The sequence below is a fragment of the Mobula hypostoma genome, chromosome 5 (assembly GCF_963921235.1).
Source record: "Mobula hypostoma chromosome 5, sMobHyp1.1, whole genome shotgun sequence".
NCBI classification, from domain to species: Eukaryota; Metazoa; Chordata; class Chondrichthyes; order Myliobatiformes; family Myliobatidae; genus Mobula; species Mobula hypostoma.
In genome coordinates, this window is record NC_086101.1 from 87452134 (window position 1) to 87472912 (window position 20779).

The following is a 20779-nucleotide window of genomic DNA, read 5'->3' on the forward strand; positions in this document are numbered from 1 at the left end:
ATTACCTTGCAACTCTTAAACCCTATCCCTTGAGTTATGAAAGCTAACACCCCATAAGCTTTCTTAACTACCCTATCTACCTGTAAGGCAACTTTCAGGGATCTGTGGACATGTACCCCCCAATCTCTCTGCTCCTCCACACTACCAAGTATTCTGCCATTTACCTTGTACTCTGCCTTGGAGTTTGTCCTTCCAAAGTGTACCATCTCACACTTCTCCGTGTTGAACTCCATATTACTCCATAGCATAGAAAAGATAGGGAACGCCTGATGTAGGGTTAATGAGATATTGGTGGGTGTTACAGTAGGAAGTCACTGATTGGGTACTTGGCCCAAAGTATGTAATCTATTTGTACCTGATAAACTGTTCCACTGGCAAGAACTTGCACTGATAAGGTGGCTTAATACTTGGTAATCAGGACTTGTACAAGAATCCAGGAAGCTATATGATATGATCACTCACAGATTTTAAGATTGATAGCTGGCTAGGCTGACTGCTGAACTAAATCATGGGACTAGCAAGCGAAGCTGCCAAAGGCATTGAATATTCCTATTACTTTTTTTTTACATATTTAAAACATGCAGACATTAAAACACCCGAAAGATAATGGCAGTTGAAAGCTTTTAGAAATGCTTATGCACTCTTTAATTGTCCATTTTTTATCAAAGGAGGAAAAGCACCAAAATGAGATGTAATCCAACAAAGTGATTCAGCTGTGTGGTGGAGGATCTTGACCGCATCAGATTCCCTTGTTCATTAATGTTGGAGATGAGTCAAAGGAGTGGCTAAAAATAGCTGCCAGCCATGCAGGGATCCTACCGTGGTGAACTCACACGTATTGGCATTTACATGTTTCAAATGTCAAGAGTTGTATATGGAGATTCAAATATTTTTAGGCAAACTCTGGGTCAGTATATTTTGGGAGAAATGGACTGAAAAATAAACCCTAAAAAAAAATGGTTGGGCTAGCATGGCTCTGAGACTCAAATGCAAAAGCCCTGGAAATCAAAAGTCACCTACCTCCAATTTGACTGGAGATGTGAGAAATGGCAGCTATCCAATTGATTCCATGGCTGTTTTTGACAGGTCTTAGCCTTTGGGAAACCATTCAAAAGGCTTCCAACTGCCAGCCATGTTCCTAATGGGCAGATGTTCTGCTTAAAGGAGTATTGGCAGTGAACTTCTTCAGGATATATAGGAAACAATTTGCCAATCACTCAACAGCTCCATCCACCCTCTAAGACCTTAGTTTGTAAATTGATCGTTTCTGTTTCTGCTATCTGTTGAGCACTCTGCACTGCTATTCCAAGAATTTAGTAAATCTAAAACTCCTGAATCGTGAATCAACTCTTTTATATTGGAATACAATTTGCATGGTTTTTCTGTTATTTTGAAAATGTACATTTTATTCTAATCAAATCACATTGTGTTTTGCTTTGATTTTCCTTCCCAAATTATCTACCTTTTTTACTGAATTTCCTCTGAAAATCAGCTTTGCAGGTGAGTTTTAATCTCTAAATTCAGCTGTGGTTAAATCTGACCATAGACCAGTTGAGATTCTGAGCAATCTCCTGACAGCCATTCTTCCAACCCACCCAGATCAAAACTCTATTTCAGCATCCTCTTAGCCTGACTAAATGCAAAGTTGCTAAGTATAACAATTCTCAGATGGGAAACCTATCAGAAAGGGCAGAAGCAAGGTGATCTTTGTGGCAAGGAAGAGACAAAAAAGAAACCCGCAGCTCTGGTTTTGAACCTGGAATTCCATAACCTAACTTCCACAATCTTCTAAATAATATTAGGGAGATTAGTGTCAACCAGGGCTCAGTCAAAATGATCTCAATTCTTAATCAAAAAGTTGTGTCATCAAACCTTACTTTGAGTGCAAAATCTAGGCTGATGATCCAGTCTGATATTGAGGGAATTAAGTAATATTAGAGGGCCTACTACAGATGAAGATATAAAGCTGAGATCCTTTGCACCATTCTGATCAATTATATCATTATGTCTAATGATATGCTAATGATCTGTGGGCACGTGGCCAAGTGGTTAAGGCATTGGACTAGCAATCTGAAGGTTGTGAGTTTGATCCCCAGCTAAGGCAGCGTGTTGTGTCCTTGAGTAAGGCACTTAACCACACATTGCTCTGCGACGACACCGGTGCCAAGCTGTATCGGCCCTTGCCCTTCCCTTGGACAACATCGGTGTCGTGGAGAGAGGAGACTTGCAGCATGGACAACTGCCGGTCTTCCATACAACCTTGCCCAGGCCTGCGCACTGGAGAGTGAAGACTTTCCAGGTGCAGATCCATGGTCTCGCAAGACTAACGGGTGCCTTTAAATTTAATGTTGGCATATTGCTGTAATGGGAATGTGGTAAAGATAGGCTGCCACATTTCCTGAATGATGGCTAAGCACACATCTACATAGTGTTTAGGTCACTTCTGAAGATCCTGGAAGCAAGTAAGCATGATACACATTCAAATTCTATCTGATTAAAGGCTCTCATCTGAAATGTTAACTGTTCTCACCCCAAAGATGTTTATTTACTTGCTGAGAATTTTCATCATTTTCAATATTCTATAAGAAATTTGAACTTCTACAGTATTTTGTTTTTATTCATCTGTTAATTTGATCACCTACAGCAAATGTTGCCATTTTATTACTGTTAGAGAGAGCTGAAAGTCCAGTCGATTCACACCTACTGTAAATGTATTCCAGTTATCTATGTGTATCTTTGTACTTTTACTAAAATGGTGGCAGCAACTATGGTAACTGATACCGAATGACAGTGAATTACTATACCCCAAAGCCTTTCATCTATTGCTTACCAAATAATAGAAACTACATTACACACTGACTATTTTTAAAGTTCATAATTGCACCCCTGCTCTAAGCTAATTTTAATGACTAATAAATGGAATGAAATCATTTTCAAATTGTAATTCTGAGCAATTTTAACAATACTGCCAAAAATTTAGAAAGATGCTTATTTCATGAATTAATGGAATTGCAAACTATGGGATGAAATAGCAAGGATAAAGCTTTATATATGAGATTCCATTCTGTTAGAAATTGCTTTTCTGAGTAGTGAATCCAAGGTGGATTTTTTCCCTGAGATCCTTAACTTCTTGTTTTTGTCTAATAAGCCATTTAGGCAATTTGTTACTTATTTCTCATCTCTTTTTTAAATGAACTATTGCAATTGTTTTTTATGCTTGTTTGCTGGATCATCGGTGTATCAGGAAAACTTGCTAATAAATGGAAGTTGTGTTTGTAATTACAGCACCAAATCCTTGTGAGTCTAACAATGGCAAAGGGCCATGTTCTCATTTGTGCCTGATTAATTACAATGGAACTGCTGCTTGTACATGTCCTCATCTAATGAAACTGGCCCCCGATGAAAAGAACTGTTATGGTAAGTGTCTGAAAATCTGTCACATCAAAATAACGCTACATAAATGTTTTTCAAACAGTAGAGAAACTAAGAAGCTTCTGCCGTACCTCTGTGGGTGATTACATTAGATTATGAAGACAAACAGTCCTCTTTTATTGTCATTTAATAATGCATGCATTAAGGAATGATACAATATTTCCTCCGGTGTGATAGCACAAAACACAGGACAGACCAAGACTGAAAAAACTGACAAAACCACATAATTATAACATATAGTTACAACAGTGCAAGAATACCATAACTTGATGAAGAAGTCCATGAGCACAGTAAAAGTTCAAAGTCTCTCAAATGTCCCACGTCTCATGCAGACGGGAGAAGAAAGAAAAACTCTCCCTGCCATGCCCGACCACAATCCGTCTCTGAGTCATCTGAAAACTTCGAGCCTCCGAATCAGTCTCCGACACCGAGTACTGAGCGCCATGTCTGTCCGAACGATTTGACCTCAATCTTGGTCGCCAACAGCAGGCAAAGCCAGGGATTTTGAGGCCTACCCTCTGGAAGATTCCCGACCAAGCAGTAACGACAGCAGCGATCGAGCGTTTCAGAAATTTCTCCAGATGTTCCTCTGTACTTTCACGTCCCTCTCCATCAAATCAGAATTGTCCACAGCCCCTATTTAACGGATACGATATCATTTTTCACCGGAGGGCTGCGCACGCGCGGCGTGCTGCTCTCCCTCCTCCCGCTGCAGGTGCAGCTTCATACCGAGGTGGTACTGAGATACATAATTTATTAAAAAGGTATTAAAAAAGCCTTTTATTGAAGTGGACTCAAATTCATTCTCAAACATGAACAAAAGGAATAGAATTTTTGTTAGCTAAGCTGACATCAATGAGAAATACATGCTAATTGTACCAATGACACATGGTGGATAAAATGACAGGATAGGAACTTGTTTTCATTCCTCCATACAATTGAATAAGATAGTTGTGCTTATTTGAATGGAACTTGAAGTTTATTTGATGTTAAGATTATAATTTTTGATTAGCACTTTGAGTGGAAGCATGAGCCATAACTAAGGAAAAGGACCTGGATAATGGTGAGATCAGGAAGAGTGTGTTGATATTCTAGGGAATGTTGGGTGCCTTGAAAATCTTTAAGGTGGATTAATCCCAAGTACCAAATGGATTTTATCTCACGATTCTGAGGGAGGCAAGGTGGAGGGAGATATAAACCTATCATATCGTCACATCGTCTTTAGCCACAGGGGAAGTCTCCGAAGACTGAAAAATAGTCAATATTATCCATTTGTTTAACCGAGGAAATTACAGGATACTGTGGTTGCATCAGTGTTAGGGAAACTATTAGGGAAGGTTTTTAAGGACAGGATTTATTTTATTTCGAGGTACACCATGTCAACAGTCCCATCTGGCCAACAAGTCCACATCATCCAATTACACCCATGTGTCTGATTAACCTAATAACCTGTACACCTTTGGAATCTGGGAGAAAACTGGAACACATGGAGGAATCCCACACAGACACAGGGAGAATGTTCAAGCTCCTTACAGACCGTGGCAGAACTGGACCAGGGTCACTGTCACTGTAATGGTATTAGACTAACTGCTACTGTACATTTGCCATTTTCCATGGGACCACTTTCCTCATGACTCGCTCCCTCACCCATCCTACACTGATTGTTCACAATTTCACCTGGAACTGCAGGATGTGCAACATCTGTCCTTACATTTCGAGCATCATCAGAATCCAGAGAGGAGAGTGGACCATTTTCAGAAAGAGAAGGAGGAGGGGCATCAGAGTGAGGTGAAAGGCAGGTGAGGAGAAGAGAAGAGGTGAGAGAAGAGCCAGAATGGAGAATGGGAAAAGAAAGGCGGGAAGAAGGAATTACTTGAAGTTGGAGAAATCAGTGTTCATGCCGTCAGTTTGGAGGATACCCAGATGGAATATGAGGTGTTGCTCCTCCAACTTGAGAGTGGCTTCATCGTAGCAGTAGAGAAGGCTGTGGACCAACATGTCAGAATGGGAATAGGAAGTGAAATTAAAATGGCTGACCACTGCAAAATCCTTCCTGTTGCAGACAGAGCAAAGGTGCTCGACAAAGTATCCTCCAATCTATGTAGGGTCTCAATAATGTAGAGGAGGCCACACAGGGAGCACAAGATAGAGTACATGACCCTGACAGACTGGCAACTGAGGTATTGCCTCACCTGGCAGGACTATTTGGGCCCTGATTTATGGTGAAGGAGGAGGCGAATGGGCAGGTGTAGCATTTGTTCCGCTTACAGGGATATGTGATAGGAGGTTGATTGGTGGGGAGGAACAAATTGACAAAGGAATCAGAGAGGGAGCGTGACCTGTGGAAAGTGGACAGTGGGAGGTGAAGATGTGTTTCAAACATGATTCCCCGGTGACCAACCATTTTAATTCCACTGGCCATTCTCATTCTGACATGCCAGTGTCTGCCGCAATGAAGACACTCTCAGGTTGTAGGAGCAACAGCTTATATTCCATCTCTGTAGCCCTCAGCCACATGGCATTAACACAGATTTCTCTGACTTCTGGTAATTTCTCAACCCCTTACCCCTCTCTCCTTTTCCATTCCCCATTCTGGATCTCCTCTTACCAATTCTCTTCTCCTCATTGCCTATAGCCTCCCTTTGGTGCTCCTCTTCCCTCCCTTTCTCCCCTGGTCCACTCTCCTCTCCCAATAGATTTATTCTTCATCCCTTTATTTCTTCCACCTATCACCTCCCACCCAGCTTCTTACTTCATCCCCCTCCCGTGCCCAAGTGCCTTCCCCTCACCTGGCTTCACTTATCACCTTCTACATTGCCCTCCTTCCTTGTCCATCTTCTTATTCAGGCTTTTCCCCTTTCTTTTCCAGACCTGCCCAAAAAGTCAACTCATATTTCCTCACCATAGATGCTGCATGACCTGCTGAGTTCCTCCAGCATTTTGTGTGTGTTACCCTGGATTTCCAGCATCCGCAGAACCTCTCGTGTTTATCACTTTCTCTACGTCAGATTCCAGCACTGGTAGCTTTTGTGTCCCTGCTTAAAATTATTAAGAGGCATAGGAAGAGTAGTCAGTTTTTGTTTACCCCAGTGTGGAAATATCAAATAATAAAAGGAATAGGTTTAAGGCAAGAAGGTGCAAAGTTTAAAGGAGATGTGAATACGTTAGGTGCTTGGAACACACTGGCAGGGGAGGTGACAGAAAAGTTCAAAGCACAAAGCATAACTATTATCAAGATATGTTTATATTATACAATTTTGAGATGTGTCTCTTACAGGCAGCCACAAAATGTGAAACCCAAAAGAACCCATTAAAAAAAACTAACAAACACCCGATGCACAGAGAGAGTTAGAAACGCGTAGACATAAAACCTGGAGCAGTCAGAGTAGGCCCTCAGCCTCATCACACAGCGGGGTACATCGTCGCGAAGCTTGCAGACATAATGCCCGGAGCCAGCCAGGGCAGGCTGCAGCCTCGGCCTCAGTTCATCACACAGCGGGGCACATCATTGTGAAGCTAGCAGACATAATGCCCGGAGCCAGCCAGAGCAGGCCACAGCCTCAGGCTCAGTGCCACGGAGAGCAGGGTAACCATCGTGAAGCAGCGGGCAGAACTGGCTCAATCCTTGCCTTCGGTCCCCAACACCCAACACAACAAGTCAAAGTCAATTATTATGATTGCTTATTGTCGTATGCAAAAATACATGTATGCACAACTTACTTAGAGCAGCATCAGAAGCACATAGCACATATAAGCAGCATTCACAAGAAAAGAAAACATAACTCGTACTTTTTTTTTGCAGAATTTTTACAAAAAATTCACAATCAGAACAAAAAACAAAGTAGTAAACCAATTTACAAGGACTTTGTCAGGTCTGGAGAACCTGAATTATAAGGAAAGATTGAATAGGTTGTATTCTTTACAACATAGAGGATTGAAAGGAAATTTGATAGAGGTATATAAACTTATGAGGGGTATCGATAAGGTAAATGCCACTAACCTTTTTCCGCTGAGGTTGGGTGGGACTACAACGGGAGGTCATGGGTTAAAGGTGGAAGGTGAGAATTTTAAGGGGCACATGAAGGGAAACTTCTTCACTGAAAGGGTTGTGAGAGTGGGGAATGACCTGCCAGCACAAGTGGTGCAAACGAGTTCAATTCCTCTGTTTAAGAGAGATTTGGTTAGGTACGTGGACAGCAGAGATATGGAGGGCTATGATACCGGTGCTGGTCGATAGAAGCAAGCAGTTTAAATGGTTTCAGCATGGACAAGATTGGCCGAAGGGCCAGTTTCTGTGCTGAACTTCTCTATGACTCTATGGTCAGACTGGAAATAAACTAGTGTTTCGGGTTTTGCAACAATAGTAATGTTGAAGAGGCAGTTGGAGAGACACAAGAACAGGTGGGGATTAGAAAGATAAGGACCTCATGCAGGCATTAGAAGGTATCAGGTTAGCACAGACACAGTGAGTCAAAGAGCCTTTTCTTGTGCCATACCGTTCTATATTCCCTGTTCCAGTGCAATTTTAACTAATATGAATATGTGGGTTGTGTGTCCAGAGAACTGTGCTTTTCTGGTGCCGACTTTCTGGGCACAGAGCTCAGAAAAAGCGACACAACAGACTTCTAACATCATAAATCAGTGAGTTGTTTGTTATGTCTCCCCTCTCACTGTGAAACAGGGACACCTCTTTTTTCCCTTATTAGGGAGAGAGAGAGCGAGTAGTCTTTAGGGTAATGCAAGTCTGTGTCTTGATTGATGCTTGCTGCATGCTTGAGTGCTCAGTGGAGGGTGCTGACGCTTTTTTGTAGGTGGGGGTAGGGTGTGGTTGTTGCCTTGTTGCTGCTTGTGTGTGGGAGGGGGGGCTGGGGGTGTCATTGGGGTTCTAACAGTTAACTGTCATTCATTCTTTGGGGCACTCCTCTGTTTTTGTGGATGTTTGCGAAGAAAAAGAATTTCAGGGTGTATATTGTATACATTTATCTGACATTAAATGTACCTATTGAAATAAAACCCAGAGAAGGAACTCAACACAAATTAATAAGAGGCTGCTAACTTAATTGTTCATTTAAATGTGGTATCAAACCTCAAATCTTATTATTTGTTCAGGTGGATGTAAAATACCCAATATCATTTGATATTAAAAATTCTTACCATATGCTAGCCAAGATTAATCCCTCAATTTTTAACCATGACTGCAATTCATTATTACGTATAGTGTCTTTGAGATATTTCCCCTGGGACATAGAACGCGATATATAAAAGCACAATTTTTAAAGATTGTCATGGCATACAGAAGCTAAGTAAAACTTCAAAACAATAATTGTTAAAATAAATAACAGAATGGTCTTTTGCTGATTAGTGGGTATAAATTATACTGATTCACTAGCATCCTAATATGCAATTCCAGTAAAATTTATCTTCATCTTACACATTTCACCAAAGGCATTGTAGAATTTCTGAGCATGTACTTCTTGAATGGATTTTCAATTTTTCTTCCTATAGCCAGCAGACCAGTTCTTTTCTCAAAGTTAATTAAACAACAGTTCAGATACTTGTCCTGCAGACCTCCAATAAAAGGGAAGAAATATAAGTTATACTGAAGTAGCTTTGGATTTTATTTACTTTTGATATAAAGAGTTTTGGAGCCTGTATATTTGACAGGTGATTAATTTAAAAATACATGTCAAGATTTGAAAAGCATTTAAAACATTTTTCATTTTGAAAGGAAAGAAATTGGGTATTTGGAAATGTCAGATTATTTTGCAGTGCATTGCATTGCTTTTAAACCAGTTTAAAATTTAAATGTTAAGCAAAAGCTGAATTAAACATTAAACTATTTTCTTACTTTCTGCAGAGCAAAAGGAATTTTTAATCTACTCAAGAAATTCCGAAATCCGTGGAGTCGATGTTGATAATCCATACTATAATTACATCACACCATTTACTGACCCAGATATCAGTCAAGTTAAAACCATTGATTTTGATGCATCAGAAGAACGAATTTACTGGTCTGATTTGAAGCCCCGGTTTATAAAACGAGCCTTCATAAATGGCACAGGAATAGAAACAGTGGTCTCCGCAGGTAAGTGGAAATTAATGATGAAATGAAAATGCAAACAAAAGACTAACACCATTAAAAAAAAAGCCAGCCCTAAGTGTGCATTTATTTTATCCAGATACTCTAATTCCTGAGCTCAAACAAACATTCCTTTTACAGCTAGTTTGTGCAGAAATATTGGATTTAGAAAAGGCAATGATAGAGAGTTCTTTTTTCACTTACGGGATCTGGAGAATCTCTGGAAAACATAGCCATCCTTATTCATCTCTAGCTGCCCTCGAAAAGAGAACAGATCATTTAAGAGACCAGTTGGCACTCATTTAATATTACTGAGACTTCAGTGGATGTAAAGTTTTCTAAAATTTAAATACTGCCAAACAAACACCATGGTTTAAGAAAATTAAATCATGTCACCTTTGTTGCTCTCTGGCAGTCCCTGCAGGATGGAATGATGGATTTGATCAAGATTGATGTTATTAAATATGGAGTTAAATGCCGAAGTTTAATGACATGGATCTACTTGAGGGAAGTGTCTTCATGAGAGGAAATGGTGATTTAAAAAAAATATTTCTGAGGTTAAATTTATTGGAATAACAAAAACAAAATAGGAAACTATTTTATGATTCAAATCTACCTCTGGAAGTGGGAAGACAAGTGTGTATTTTGCAATGCTTCTTAAAAGATTTTTTTTATTATTTGGAAATTAGTTGAAATACAGTGTCAACAAAAATGTTAGTAATATTGCTATATTGAAATCAGTGGTATTGACTACAATGAGGTGAATACAACAGGTGACCTCTAATCATACATGCATTTAGCATTGGTAGCCCAGAACTCATCATCTCCTCCTTTATTTATTTAACCATTGAGATGAGAATATTGTGAATGAGGGTAAAAATGTGAATTCAATACAAATCAGGTACAAACAAAGATGGAGGAAAAATTAGATAAAGACGCTTAGCATTTTTTGTTTCAATTGATTTAAGTTAGAATTGAGATTGAGCATTTTAATTGTTCCCCTTTTGGGAGGGAGAGGTTTATTGGCTTTGCATTGGGTAATTGATGTCCAAATGAAGTAATTTAATGAATGTTACGTAGAGATCAAGTTCCGGGTCCTATTTTCATAAAATAAATACTGATGAGTGAGTTAGTAAGATATCATTGCATTCGAGTGGCTTTACCTCACCCGTTCACATACTTCTTTTTCAATACAAATTGCTTTAATTTCATGCTATTTTTATGCAACTATACTTAGGCACTAAGTCAATTATTTTTCTTTATAGACCTGCCATATGCGCATGCAATTGCTGTGGACTGGGTTTCCAGAAACATTTACTGGACAAGTTCAGATTTAGAAGAGGCTCAGGTTAACGTTGCACGATTAAATGGCTCCCTGCGGACCTCCATAATTCATGGACTTGATCACCCACAGTTTCTAGTAGTACACCCACTTAAAGGGTAAGCTATTGAACAGTTTATTTTACTGCAGAGAGCAAAACAAAACAAAAATTCAATTTTATGTTTGAAGTAATTACTGCAACTGTCTATTCAAATCACAATTCTGTGCTTGAGTAGTTTCTGCAGTGGTTTAGTAAGCAAAAAATAACATGTAATGGCAGAATTTCTATTTACAAGTCAACTGTATTGCAAGCATCATCCCTGACAAATGAAGAAAGTAAAATAAATCTTCATTGCCCAAACTTATGGTAAGAGAGTTTAAGAAAAATGAAAATCAAAAATATTTGAAACACTCAGTATGTAAATCAAATATAGTGTTTCCAGCACTTTCTGTTTTTATTTCTAATTTCCAGCATGAATCAGTACTTTCTTTAAATTTTCATTCATGGGAAATTTTAACAATTTGATTTCTTCTGTAGGTTACTAAAATGATAAAGTGAAGTATAAAGTATAACCATTGACTTGCTGCATAAGCCAGAAAGATTCATTGTTTAATGACATTTTGGAGATTGAGTTCATAGAGGTCTCATGGGAAATAAACCGCCCTTGCAGAAAACAACTGAAATACCCAGTGGTTCAGACTCACACCGTCCCTCTGCAACAAACTTCTTCATTGCTGCCTTTCTCCATGTTTCCACCCATCTCCCAATTCCATTTGTAAAATCTGCTAAGTGCAGCCTTGCTGATGTCTGCAGTGTAGTCAAATGTGTTTCATCTTGTCATATCCCAGCCTATTACCCTCTTTACTTCTGCAAAAACAAAAATGAATTAGGCCCATCATCAACATATTCCAGGAGAGCCTTATACACTTGCCCACTCCTCAAGGGATGTTTTTAACTCCTCATGTTCTAGACACCATTTGCCTTCCTACCTGCTAACTAAATATCCATGAGATTTCATGAACACCCTGTTCACTTAGATCGCACTGGAATCCCTTTAACAACTCCATCTATCAGAATCTACATTCAAAGTCTCTTAATGTTGCCCCATCTTGCAATTCTACTCAATTCCTGTAACAATCCATATATATGGGAAAAAGACTCTAAATAGTTAATTTGCAGGAATCTTACGTCTGTGCACAAGTCATACCAATGTCCCCACAAAACCGAACTTATTTCTTTCTCTAGTGTTACTATAGCAACTCATTTACTGGCTTCATGAGAAAATAAGCAGAGTTGTAGAATCCATTCTTAGAATGACAGATTAATCAACACACAGCCCTCCCCCTGCTTGATGTACTGGACATGCAGAATTGCTCTCCACATAGCTGCCATACTCCACTGTAAATCTGAAATGAAATGTTTCAATCAACTCTCTGTGAAAGCCTTCACGGAGGATTTGCATCAAAGTAATCTTCTTTTAAATTATTGAACAATACGAGTACTTTCATCCCTTGAATTAACATTAGGATTGGTGCTGACAAACCTTCGATTACACAAATATTTAGAGGTAAATTGAGGCCAAAATATTAAAGCTACATTTACTACAGTTATATATAGTGCTATTATTTTCAGCTTCTTTAAGAAGGGTAAGGCATCAATTTCCCTATTTTTTCTGGAACATTTTTAGGTGCTTAATTACCACCCATTTCTGGTTTCCCTTGGCAGGTTGTGGTCCTTGGTGATGAATTGCTGTGGTCCATGTTTTGAAGCTGGTCCCAACATGTGTCAGGAAATAGAAGAATGTTGTTTCAAGAACTGTGAAAGCACAATTAGGATATTGTAACACACACACAAAATGCTGGATGAACTCAGCGGGCCAGGCAGCATCCATGGAAAAAGAGTACAGTCGACGTTTTGGGCCAAGACCCTTCATCAGGACTGGAAAAAAGGCTGGAAAATTGTTTTGTCCAATCATGAGGAAGGGTCTCAGGCTAAAACATCGACTGTACTCTTTTCCATAGATGCTGCCTGTCTTGCTGAGTTCCTCCAGCATTTTGTGTGTGTTGCTGGGATTTCCAGCATCCACAGATTTTCTCTTGTTTGTGATTGGGATACTGTGTAACTTTTAAAGCAATATGATTTGTTTTTTAAGTTTCTGACTTTCCAGCCAAACCCATCCAGGCCTATTCAATATTTTGGAACACAAGTACAAAGAGCGCTCACCCAAAATAGATTTTAATGCCTTATAACTGTTTTTAATTAATCTCATTCACAATAGCAAATGATCAAGTCTATTTGTCCCATAAAATCCTCCAGTAGAGATAATCTGGAAGGATTTGTTACAAAGCAACTCAAAAACAAATCATAGGTGAAAAGCTAGAAGCAAGGCATTAGAATAATGACATCTACACTAATGTGAAACTAGTTTTTAATTTCATCTTGTGTATCCATATTTCCTGTTACAGGATACTCTGCTGGATCGATGGAAACAATATCAGCTCAGCAAACCTGGATGGCAGCAATATCAAGAACCTTTTCATGAATCAAAGGGAACCAGTTGGTAATTCAAATATTTACTCTTTTCAAGCCTTGATAGATTCAATGACAGGAACTTCTAAAGCTGTGTTTGCTTATGGTATATACAGTACATATGAAATAAATGTATGAATAAAGACTTACAGTAACCAAGAATTATGCTAGAAAGTAAAGATAATGGAGGTATTTTGAAATATCAGTAATCAGCATATCTGGTACTGTTATGTTTTGTAACTCCAGAAACTAGTTGAAAGAAAAACACAGGAGCTGGGGATATTTGTGCACTCAGTTTTCTTTTTAGTGAAGCCCTCACATATGACATGGTTTAAAGCTCAAATTTCAAATAACATTTATTATCAAAGTATATATATGTCATCGTATACAACCCTGAGTTTTTTTTATGCAGACATACTCAAAAAATCCAAAAAGGAATAGAATGAATGAAAGATCACATCAACTTGGGTGTCAAACAGTGTACAAAAGACAACAAACTGTGGAAATACAAAAAGAAAGAAATAATAATAATAAATAAATAAGCAATAATTATCAAGATCATGAGATGAAGTGTCCTTGAAAGCGAGTCCATAGGTTGTGGGAACATTTCAATGATAGGCAAGTGAAGTTGAGTGAGGTTATCCCCTTTTGTTCAGCAGTCTGATGGTTGAGGGGTAGTAACTGTTCCTGACCCAGGTAGTGTGAATCTTAAGGCTCCTTACCTTCTTGCTGATGGCAAAAGTGAGAAGAGATCATGACCTTGGCGATGAGGGTTGCTGATAATGGATGCTGCTTTCCTGCAACAATGCTTCATGTAGATCTGCTCAATGGTGGGGAGGGCTTTATCTGTGATGGACTGGGCCATATCTACTACTTATTGTACGATTTACTTTTCAAAGGCATTGGTGTTTCCATAACAGGCTGTGATGCAGCCAGTCAGTATACTCTCCACAACACATCTGTAGGAGTTTTTCAAAGTTTTAAATGTCATGCCAAATCTTTGCAGACTACTAAGAAAGTAGTGGTGCTGTTGTGCTTCCTTTGTAATTACATTTATGTTCTAGGCCCAGGACAGGCCCACCAGAATGATAAAACTGAGGAATTTAAAGTTGCTGACACTCTCCACCTCTGATCCTCTGACAAGGACTGGCTCGAGCTGAAGTCAATAATCAGCTCCATGGTTTTGCTGACACCACTCAGCCGGATTTTCAATCTCCCTCCTATATGCTGATTCGTCACCACCTTTGATTCAGCCTACAGTTGACAGCGGTGTCGTCAACTAACCTCAATACAGCAAAGGAATTGTGTTTAGCCACAATGTCATAAGTGCAAAGCAAGTAGAGCAGGGGTCTAGGCACACAGCTTTATGGTCCACTTGTTCTGATGCAGATACTGGAGGAGATGTTGTTGCTAATCTGAACTGTCTGGGATTTGCCAGTGAAGAAATCAAGGACCTAATTGCTCAAGGAGTTATTGAGGCCAAGGGTGACGTAGTGACATATGCCATTCACGTACTTCTCACATTTAACCCATAATGAATTTTGTTAACAAACAAAGAATGCAAATACTTAATCAAACAATATACAGGTATTTACAAAGTTATTGGAATACTACTGAAATATTAAATACTTTTCGCTCCTCCCTGCATAGCTATAAACTCCAACTCAATATAGAATGCATCTCATCTCAAAATATTACATATTGCTCATTAGTAATCTATATAAATAAACACACACACACACACAGAGTCTGACCACTACAATCTGGAATGATTAAGACCTGTGCAGTGCTGGATTAGTGATTTTGCTGAATCACAAGTGGCTAGGTTAGGATTAAATAAATAACCACCTCTAATACACTTGATGATCTGCTCATCGTTCGATAATAAAGAAAAAACAAACAACAAATGAAAAGCAAGCACAATTCATTGAAGTACGGTTCAGGCAACATATCTTCCAAGGTTTAGTTACTTCAGAAGGTTGGTTGTTGCCACTTCCAAAGTGCAGAGTTGGATTGTACAAATAAGCAGAGTTACATGTCTGAAAGTGGGGGTCATCAGGGTTGTCTTGCGTTTCATCTTGAATGACAATTGAATCTTCATGACCTAGTGGTAGTGATGAAGTTGGGACAGCATCTTCAGAACTGGTGATAGTAGGGGCAGCACATGTGGCTGAGCTGAAGCTGACGGCACTGAGTTTTCAAGCGTTTAGTCCTGTCTTGAACTTCCCCTAATTATTTTTCTGAACATATCCTGCAAGCTAACCTGTTTCATGTCTTTTGGTCTTTCTTTAATTAGTTTATCTTGCAGCTTGTCCATATTCAATATTTCTTATTCAGTAATAAAAGTGTATTGCTTGAGATCTTTTTATCAGTTCATCTGTCAGCTGACTTAATCTATCAACAGACATTCTTTCAGCTACCTCTTCCTTGTTTTCATCAAAACTTTCTCCCCCACTGTCTTTTGACTCTGGACTTGCAGCCTACTGCACAATTTCAGCATCAGTATAATAAGGAACTGTAGGTTCATTATTATCAATACCCATCCGCTTGTTAATGTTATTTGCATCCAGCCTTGATGCAATATCCTTCACAGCAGGATTACTTAGATCTTTAGTATAAGAAAGCAGGTCATGAACAGTCTGTTTTAGCTTGGAAACCCTAAATCCTGTAAAGTCATTTCCAATTTCCTCACCAGGTGCAGACTCAAACATTAAACTTGGCCACAATTTATGCCATCTATTCTTCAGTGTTGATACTTCTCCTGACTCCCAAGCGTCAGCAACTCCATAAATCATATCTCGCACGTTAAGTTATTTCACTAATTCCTGTACTGGTTTGCACTCAGGAGCCACCTCATAAACAGGGAGCAATACTTTGCCTTCAAAGAGCATAAAATGCTATTGTCCAGGGTTAAATTCATGACATACAGTTGGATCAAAGGCAGATACTGTAAACATTATCCTTTACCAAGAGTTCTGCTTTTTGATACGCAGAGCAGTTATCTAATATCGGCATTATTTTACAATTTTTGTCTAGATCCACAGACTCACAGTGAGCTCTCACTGCTGGAACAGAGTAATGTTAGAATAAGAATTAGAATTTTATCTCACAACATGAGGGAGTAAAAGTCTTTATGCTGCATCTCTGTCGCTATGTACAAGCAGTAAGGAAGGGAATTGTGGGAAGATAGTGCCCAAACACTAAGATTGTATACAGAATAGTTTGGTATACATGTGTGTCAGTCAGATACAACGTACAGTCAGATATGCAATCAGTTCAATGTATATTGATAAATCTGATGATCTGATTAAAGAAGCTGTTGGTCCTTAATGCTGTGGTGTGGTTTGCCAGACAGAAGCAGCTGAAATAGTTTGTGGTTGGGTTGGTTGGAGCCCCTGATGACCCTGCGAGCCCTTTTTACACACCTGCTGCTGTAAGTTTCCTGAATAGTGGAAAGTTCACATCCACAGATGTGCTGGGCTGTCCGCATCACTCTCTGCAGTGCCCTGTGATTGAGGGTAGTACAGTTCCCGTAACAGGCAGTGACACAGCCAGTCAGGATGCTCTCGATGGTGCTCCCATAGAAAGTCCTGAGGATTTGGGGGCTCATGCCAAATTCCTTCAGCCACCTGAGGTGAAAGATGCGCTGTCGTGTTTTTTTTTTCCACTACACAGCCAGTATGTATAGTCCAGGTGAGATCCTGGGTGATGTGTGCACTGAGAAACTTGAAACTACTCACGTTCTCAACTACAGTCCCATTGATGTTAATAGGGGCTAGTCTGTCTCCGTTCCTCCTGTAATCCACAATCAACTCCTTAGTTTTTTTGACATTGAGGGGGAGGCTGTTTTCTTGGCACCACTGTGTCAGGGTGTTCAAACCATTCCAATGTAAAGTCCATGATAATCCATCCTTTTTTGTTGGCATGGTAACTTACTGGACATGTTGGACTGCTTCATACCTTTGAAAACCCTGAGAGATAAATTTTTTCTAGTGACTAACAACTTACACCTCTGGGCTCCTGAAGCATTAGAGCAGCCCAACATAGAGACACGATCTTCTGATGCTTTATATTCTATTTGGTGGTTCTGCATCCTCTGTAGTCAGTGTTCATCTTGGAGTACAATAGCAATACAAGGTGGCTTTGTCCACATTGTAGACCTGCTCAGGAGTTAAATTTTCATCAGAAATTAACTTAGCGAACTCATTATCAAAATGAGCAGCTTCTTCCTTGTTTGCTGACCGTTTTTCACATCACACTGCACGAAATTTTATGCCACGTTGCTGCTTGAAACACTGAGGCCATCCTTCATTGAAATCACACTCATAATTCAGTCCTAATTACTCGTGAAGTAATTTCACTTGTTCCTTCACCATCTCTCCTAGCGGTCCTACACCTTTACTGATGCAGAGTTTAAACCACTTTACGAAAACCTTATTGAGTTGTGAACATCTTCCAGCTTTCATTGTTTTCCTTATGCACAATTGCTTTATTGCTTCACTGTCAGCAAAGAACTGGAGCAACTTTTCTTTATATCATAGACTGCTGAAGAGCCAATGTTATACATATGCTTTTCATTGACACACCACTGCTGAACTTTTTCAGAACTTCACAGGCACAGGTTAAATAAATGCAGAATAACACAGAGGAATGACTTGCTTCTTTTAAAGACCATGCCAACAGCTGATTCTGTTAATAGAGCCACCAAAACAGTAGCAAGAGGTTGGTGCTGCGATGTGAAATTAGGCTGGCGAATATTTTGTCGAAACCAGCGGTGGAACAGGATTACTGATTGCCAGATATATACACACACAGTACATGATAAAAATACAACTACCATATACAAGTATGTAGACATCCACAGCATAGTAAATTTTAAATTCAAAGGTTCAAAGGTTCACTTATTATCAAAGTATACAACTTTGAAATTCTTCTTCTCCAGATAGCCATGCAACTAAGAAAGAAAAGAACAACAGCACAGTTATCCTCAAATCACTCCTCTCCGCACAAAAAATCAAACAAAAAAGGAACAGGCACATCAACCCCTTCCCTAAATCCCCCTCCTCAGCACACAAAAAAACAAGCGAGGTCAGACAAAAAATACAGAATAGAAAAAACTATAAGACTTGGAAAAAAGTCCATAGTCCTAGTCCATATTTATATCCATACCCAAATGCAGAAAACCTGGGTAACATTCTCAAGGCACAGTGGCTGCCTCTCCTCTCTCCGGCAGCAGAGCGACCCAAACAGCAATCAAAAGGCAGTTTCCCCTCTCCCACGAGCGATACAAAGACAAGCAGGTGGTTCTCACCCTCTGCATTCACCTCAGTGTTTCAATCTCCCTCATCACTTTCATCGGCGACCGATGGAAGCTTTAAGTTGCAAAGAGGGGTTGAACATCAGGTCACACCCCATCCCACAGTCCTTTTGCCATGAGACTCGTGAACGCTACCTCTGCCTCCTGGAATATTCTTGGAGACAGCAGACTGCCCAATCAGCCCTACAGATTTAATCTCTGAGGAAGTTTTCTTACTCTTGTGGGATAACGATTTTCCTGACATGTGGGGGAGAGGAGTCTCTCTGCTTGGCAGGGGAGACACGTGGCTGTGAAACAATCTCAGGTTCTGGGGCCTTTGCAGTGGTGCTTGAAGGAGTTGGCTCTCAAACTGCAAGTGGTTCTGACCAGCTCTGAACACCTTTCTTCTGGGTGTGTTGGCATCTCAAACAGTCCATGACAAGCTGCTCTATCTGCTGATCTACTCCAGGCCACTAGACAAAGCTTTGACCCAATGGCTTCATTTTGACTACACCTCAATGTGGCACCTACAATACTTTGGCTCTCAGCTTGGAAGGTGCAACAATTCTAAATCCCTCCATGAGACAGATCCAGTCAAGTGTAAGTTCATCCTGGTGATGGGAAAAATGGAAGAACTGGAATTTCTGCTTGCACATTCCAGCCATTCTGGGGTGCCCCGTAGACAGTGTGTGGTCTGTTTTGGTTTTCCTTTGGATCATCTCTGCCATAATAAGGGGACTTTCAATTTGCATTAGTGTCCACTAATGCAAGATAAGTGTCCACTTCTGTAAAGCTTTCAGGTAGTCCCTATTCCAAGGATAAACAGGACAATCCATCAAAATTTTTATGATTAGTCGTCCTCTTGAATTCAATCTTGTAATCTGTCTCTGCGTTCATGCTGCTGCTGCTAGAGGAATCCTTTCTGTCGATTGAAAATGGACACCAGTGGTTGATGGTCAGTAATGAGGGTAAGCTCTCTCCCACACAGAAAGTGGTTGAAATGTTTTACATCTCAAACCAGACTCAAGGCCTCTCTGCCAATGTGTGCATAATTTTACTCAGCAGCAGTAAGGGACATGATGCAAAGGCTGTGGGATTTTCACTTGTTTTCTGCTATAGCTTTTTGCCAGGGTGCAGGTGCAGATGCTACTCCAAAAATAAGATTATAAAAGCAATAAAGTCCTTTTATGTGTGTTGATTGTGAGAGACTGTTTGGAATCTCCTTCTATCTCCACCTGTAGGTAGGCCTCACCTCAGAGAAACATAGAAAACCTACAGCACAATACAGGGCCTTCGGCCCACAATGTTGTGCCGAACATGTACTTAACTTTTGAAATTACCTCGGGTTACCCATAGCCTTCTATTTTTCTAAGCTCCATGTATCTATCCAAGAGTCTCTTAAATGATCCTATTGTATCCGCCTCCACCACCATCACTGGCAGCCCATTCCGCGCACTCACCACTTTCTGCATTAAAAGTATATCCCTGACATCTCCTGTGTACCTACTGCCAAGCACCTTATTACTGTGTCCTCTTGTGTTAGCCATTTCAGCCCTGGGGAAAAAATGCCTCTGTTCTGCCACACGATCAATGCTTCTCATCATCTTATACACCTCTGTCAGATCATCTATCATCCTCCATCGCTCTAAGGAGAAAAGACCAAGTTCACTCAAACTATTCTCATAAGGCATGCTCCCCAATCCAGGCAACATCCTTGTAAATCTCCTCTGACCCTTTCTATGGTTTTCACGTCCTTCCTGCAGTGAGGCGACCAGAACTGAGCACAGTACTCCAAGTGGGGTCTGACCAGGGTCCTATACAGCTGCAACATTACCTCTCGCCTCTCGTATTCAATCCACGGCTGATGATGGCCAATACACTGCATGCCTTCTTAACCACACAGTCAACCTGCAAAGCAACTTTGAGTATCCTATGGACTTGGACCCCAAGATCCGCCTGATCCTCCACATCGGCAAGAGTCTTACAATTAATACTACATTCTGCCAATGTATTTGACCTCCCAAAATGAACCACCTCACACTTATCTGGGTTGAATTCCATGTGCCACTTCTCAGCCCAGTTTTGCATCCTATTGATGTCCTGCTGTAACCTCCGACAGCC

The 20779-nt window shown here is 40.1% G+C and overlaps 1 protein-coding gene across 3 annotated transcripts in view; it reads left to right on the forward strand.

Moving 5' to 3' along the window:
- LOC134346855 (low-density lipoprotein receptor-related protein 1-like) overlaps positions 1–20779 on the forward strand; it is a 2119020-nt gene that overhangs the window by 1512573 nt on the left and 585668 nt on the right. For all 3 annotated transcript variants that reach the window (XM_063048628.1, XM_063048629.1, XM_063048630.1), the window contains 4 exons: positions 3286–3417; positions 9290–9517; positions 10777–10951; positions 13299–13393. In XM_063048628.1, the coding sequence (XP_062904698.1) occupies positions 3286–3417; positions 9290–9517; positions 10777–10951; positions 13299–13393 (630 nt within the window). The remainder of the gene's footprint in view (positions 1–3285; positions 3418–9289; positions 9518–10776; positions 10952–13298; positions 13394–20779) is intronic.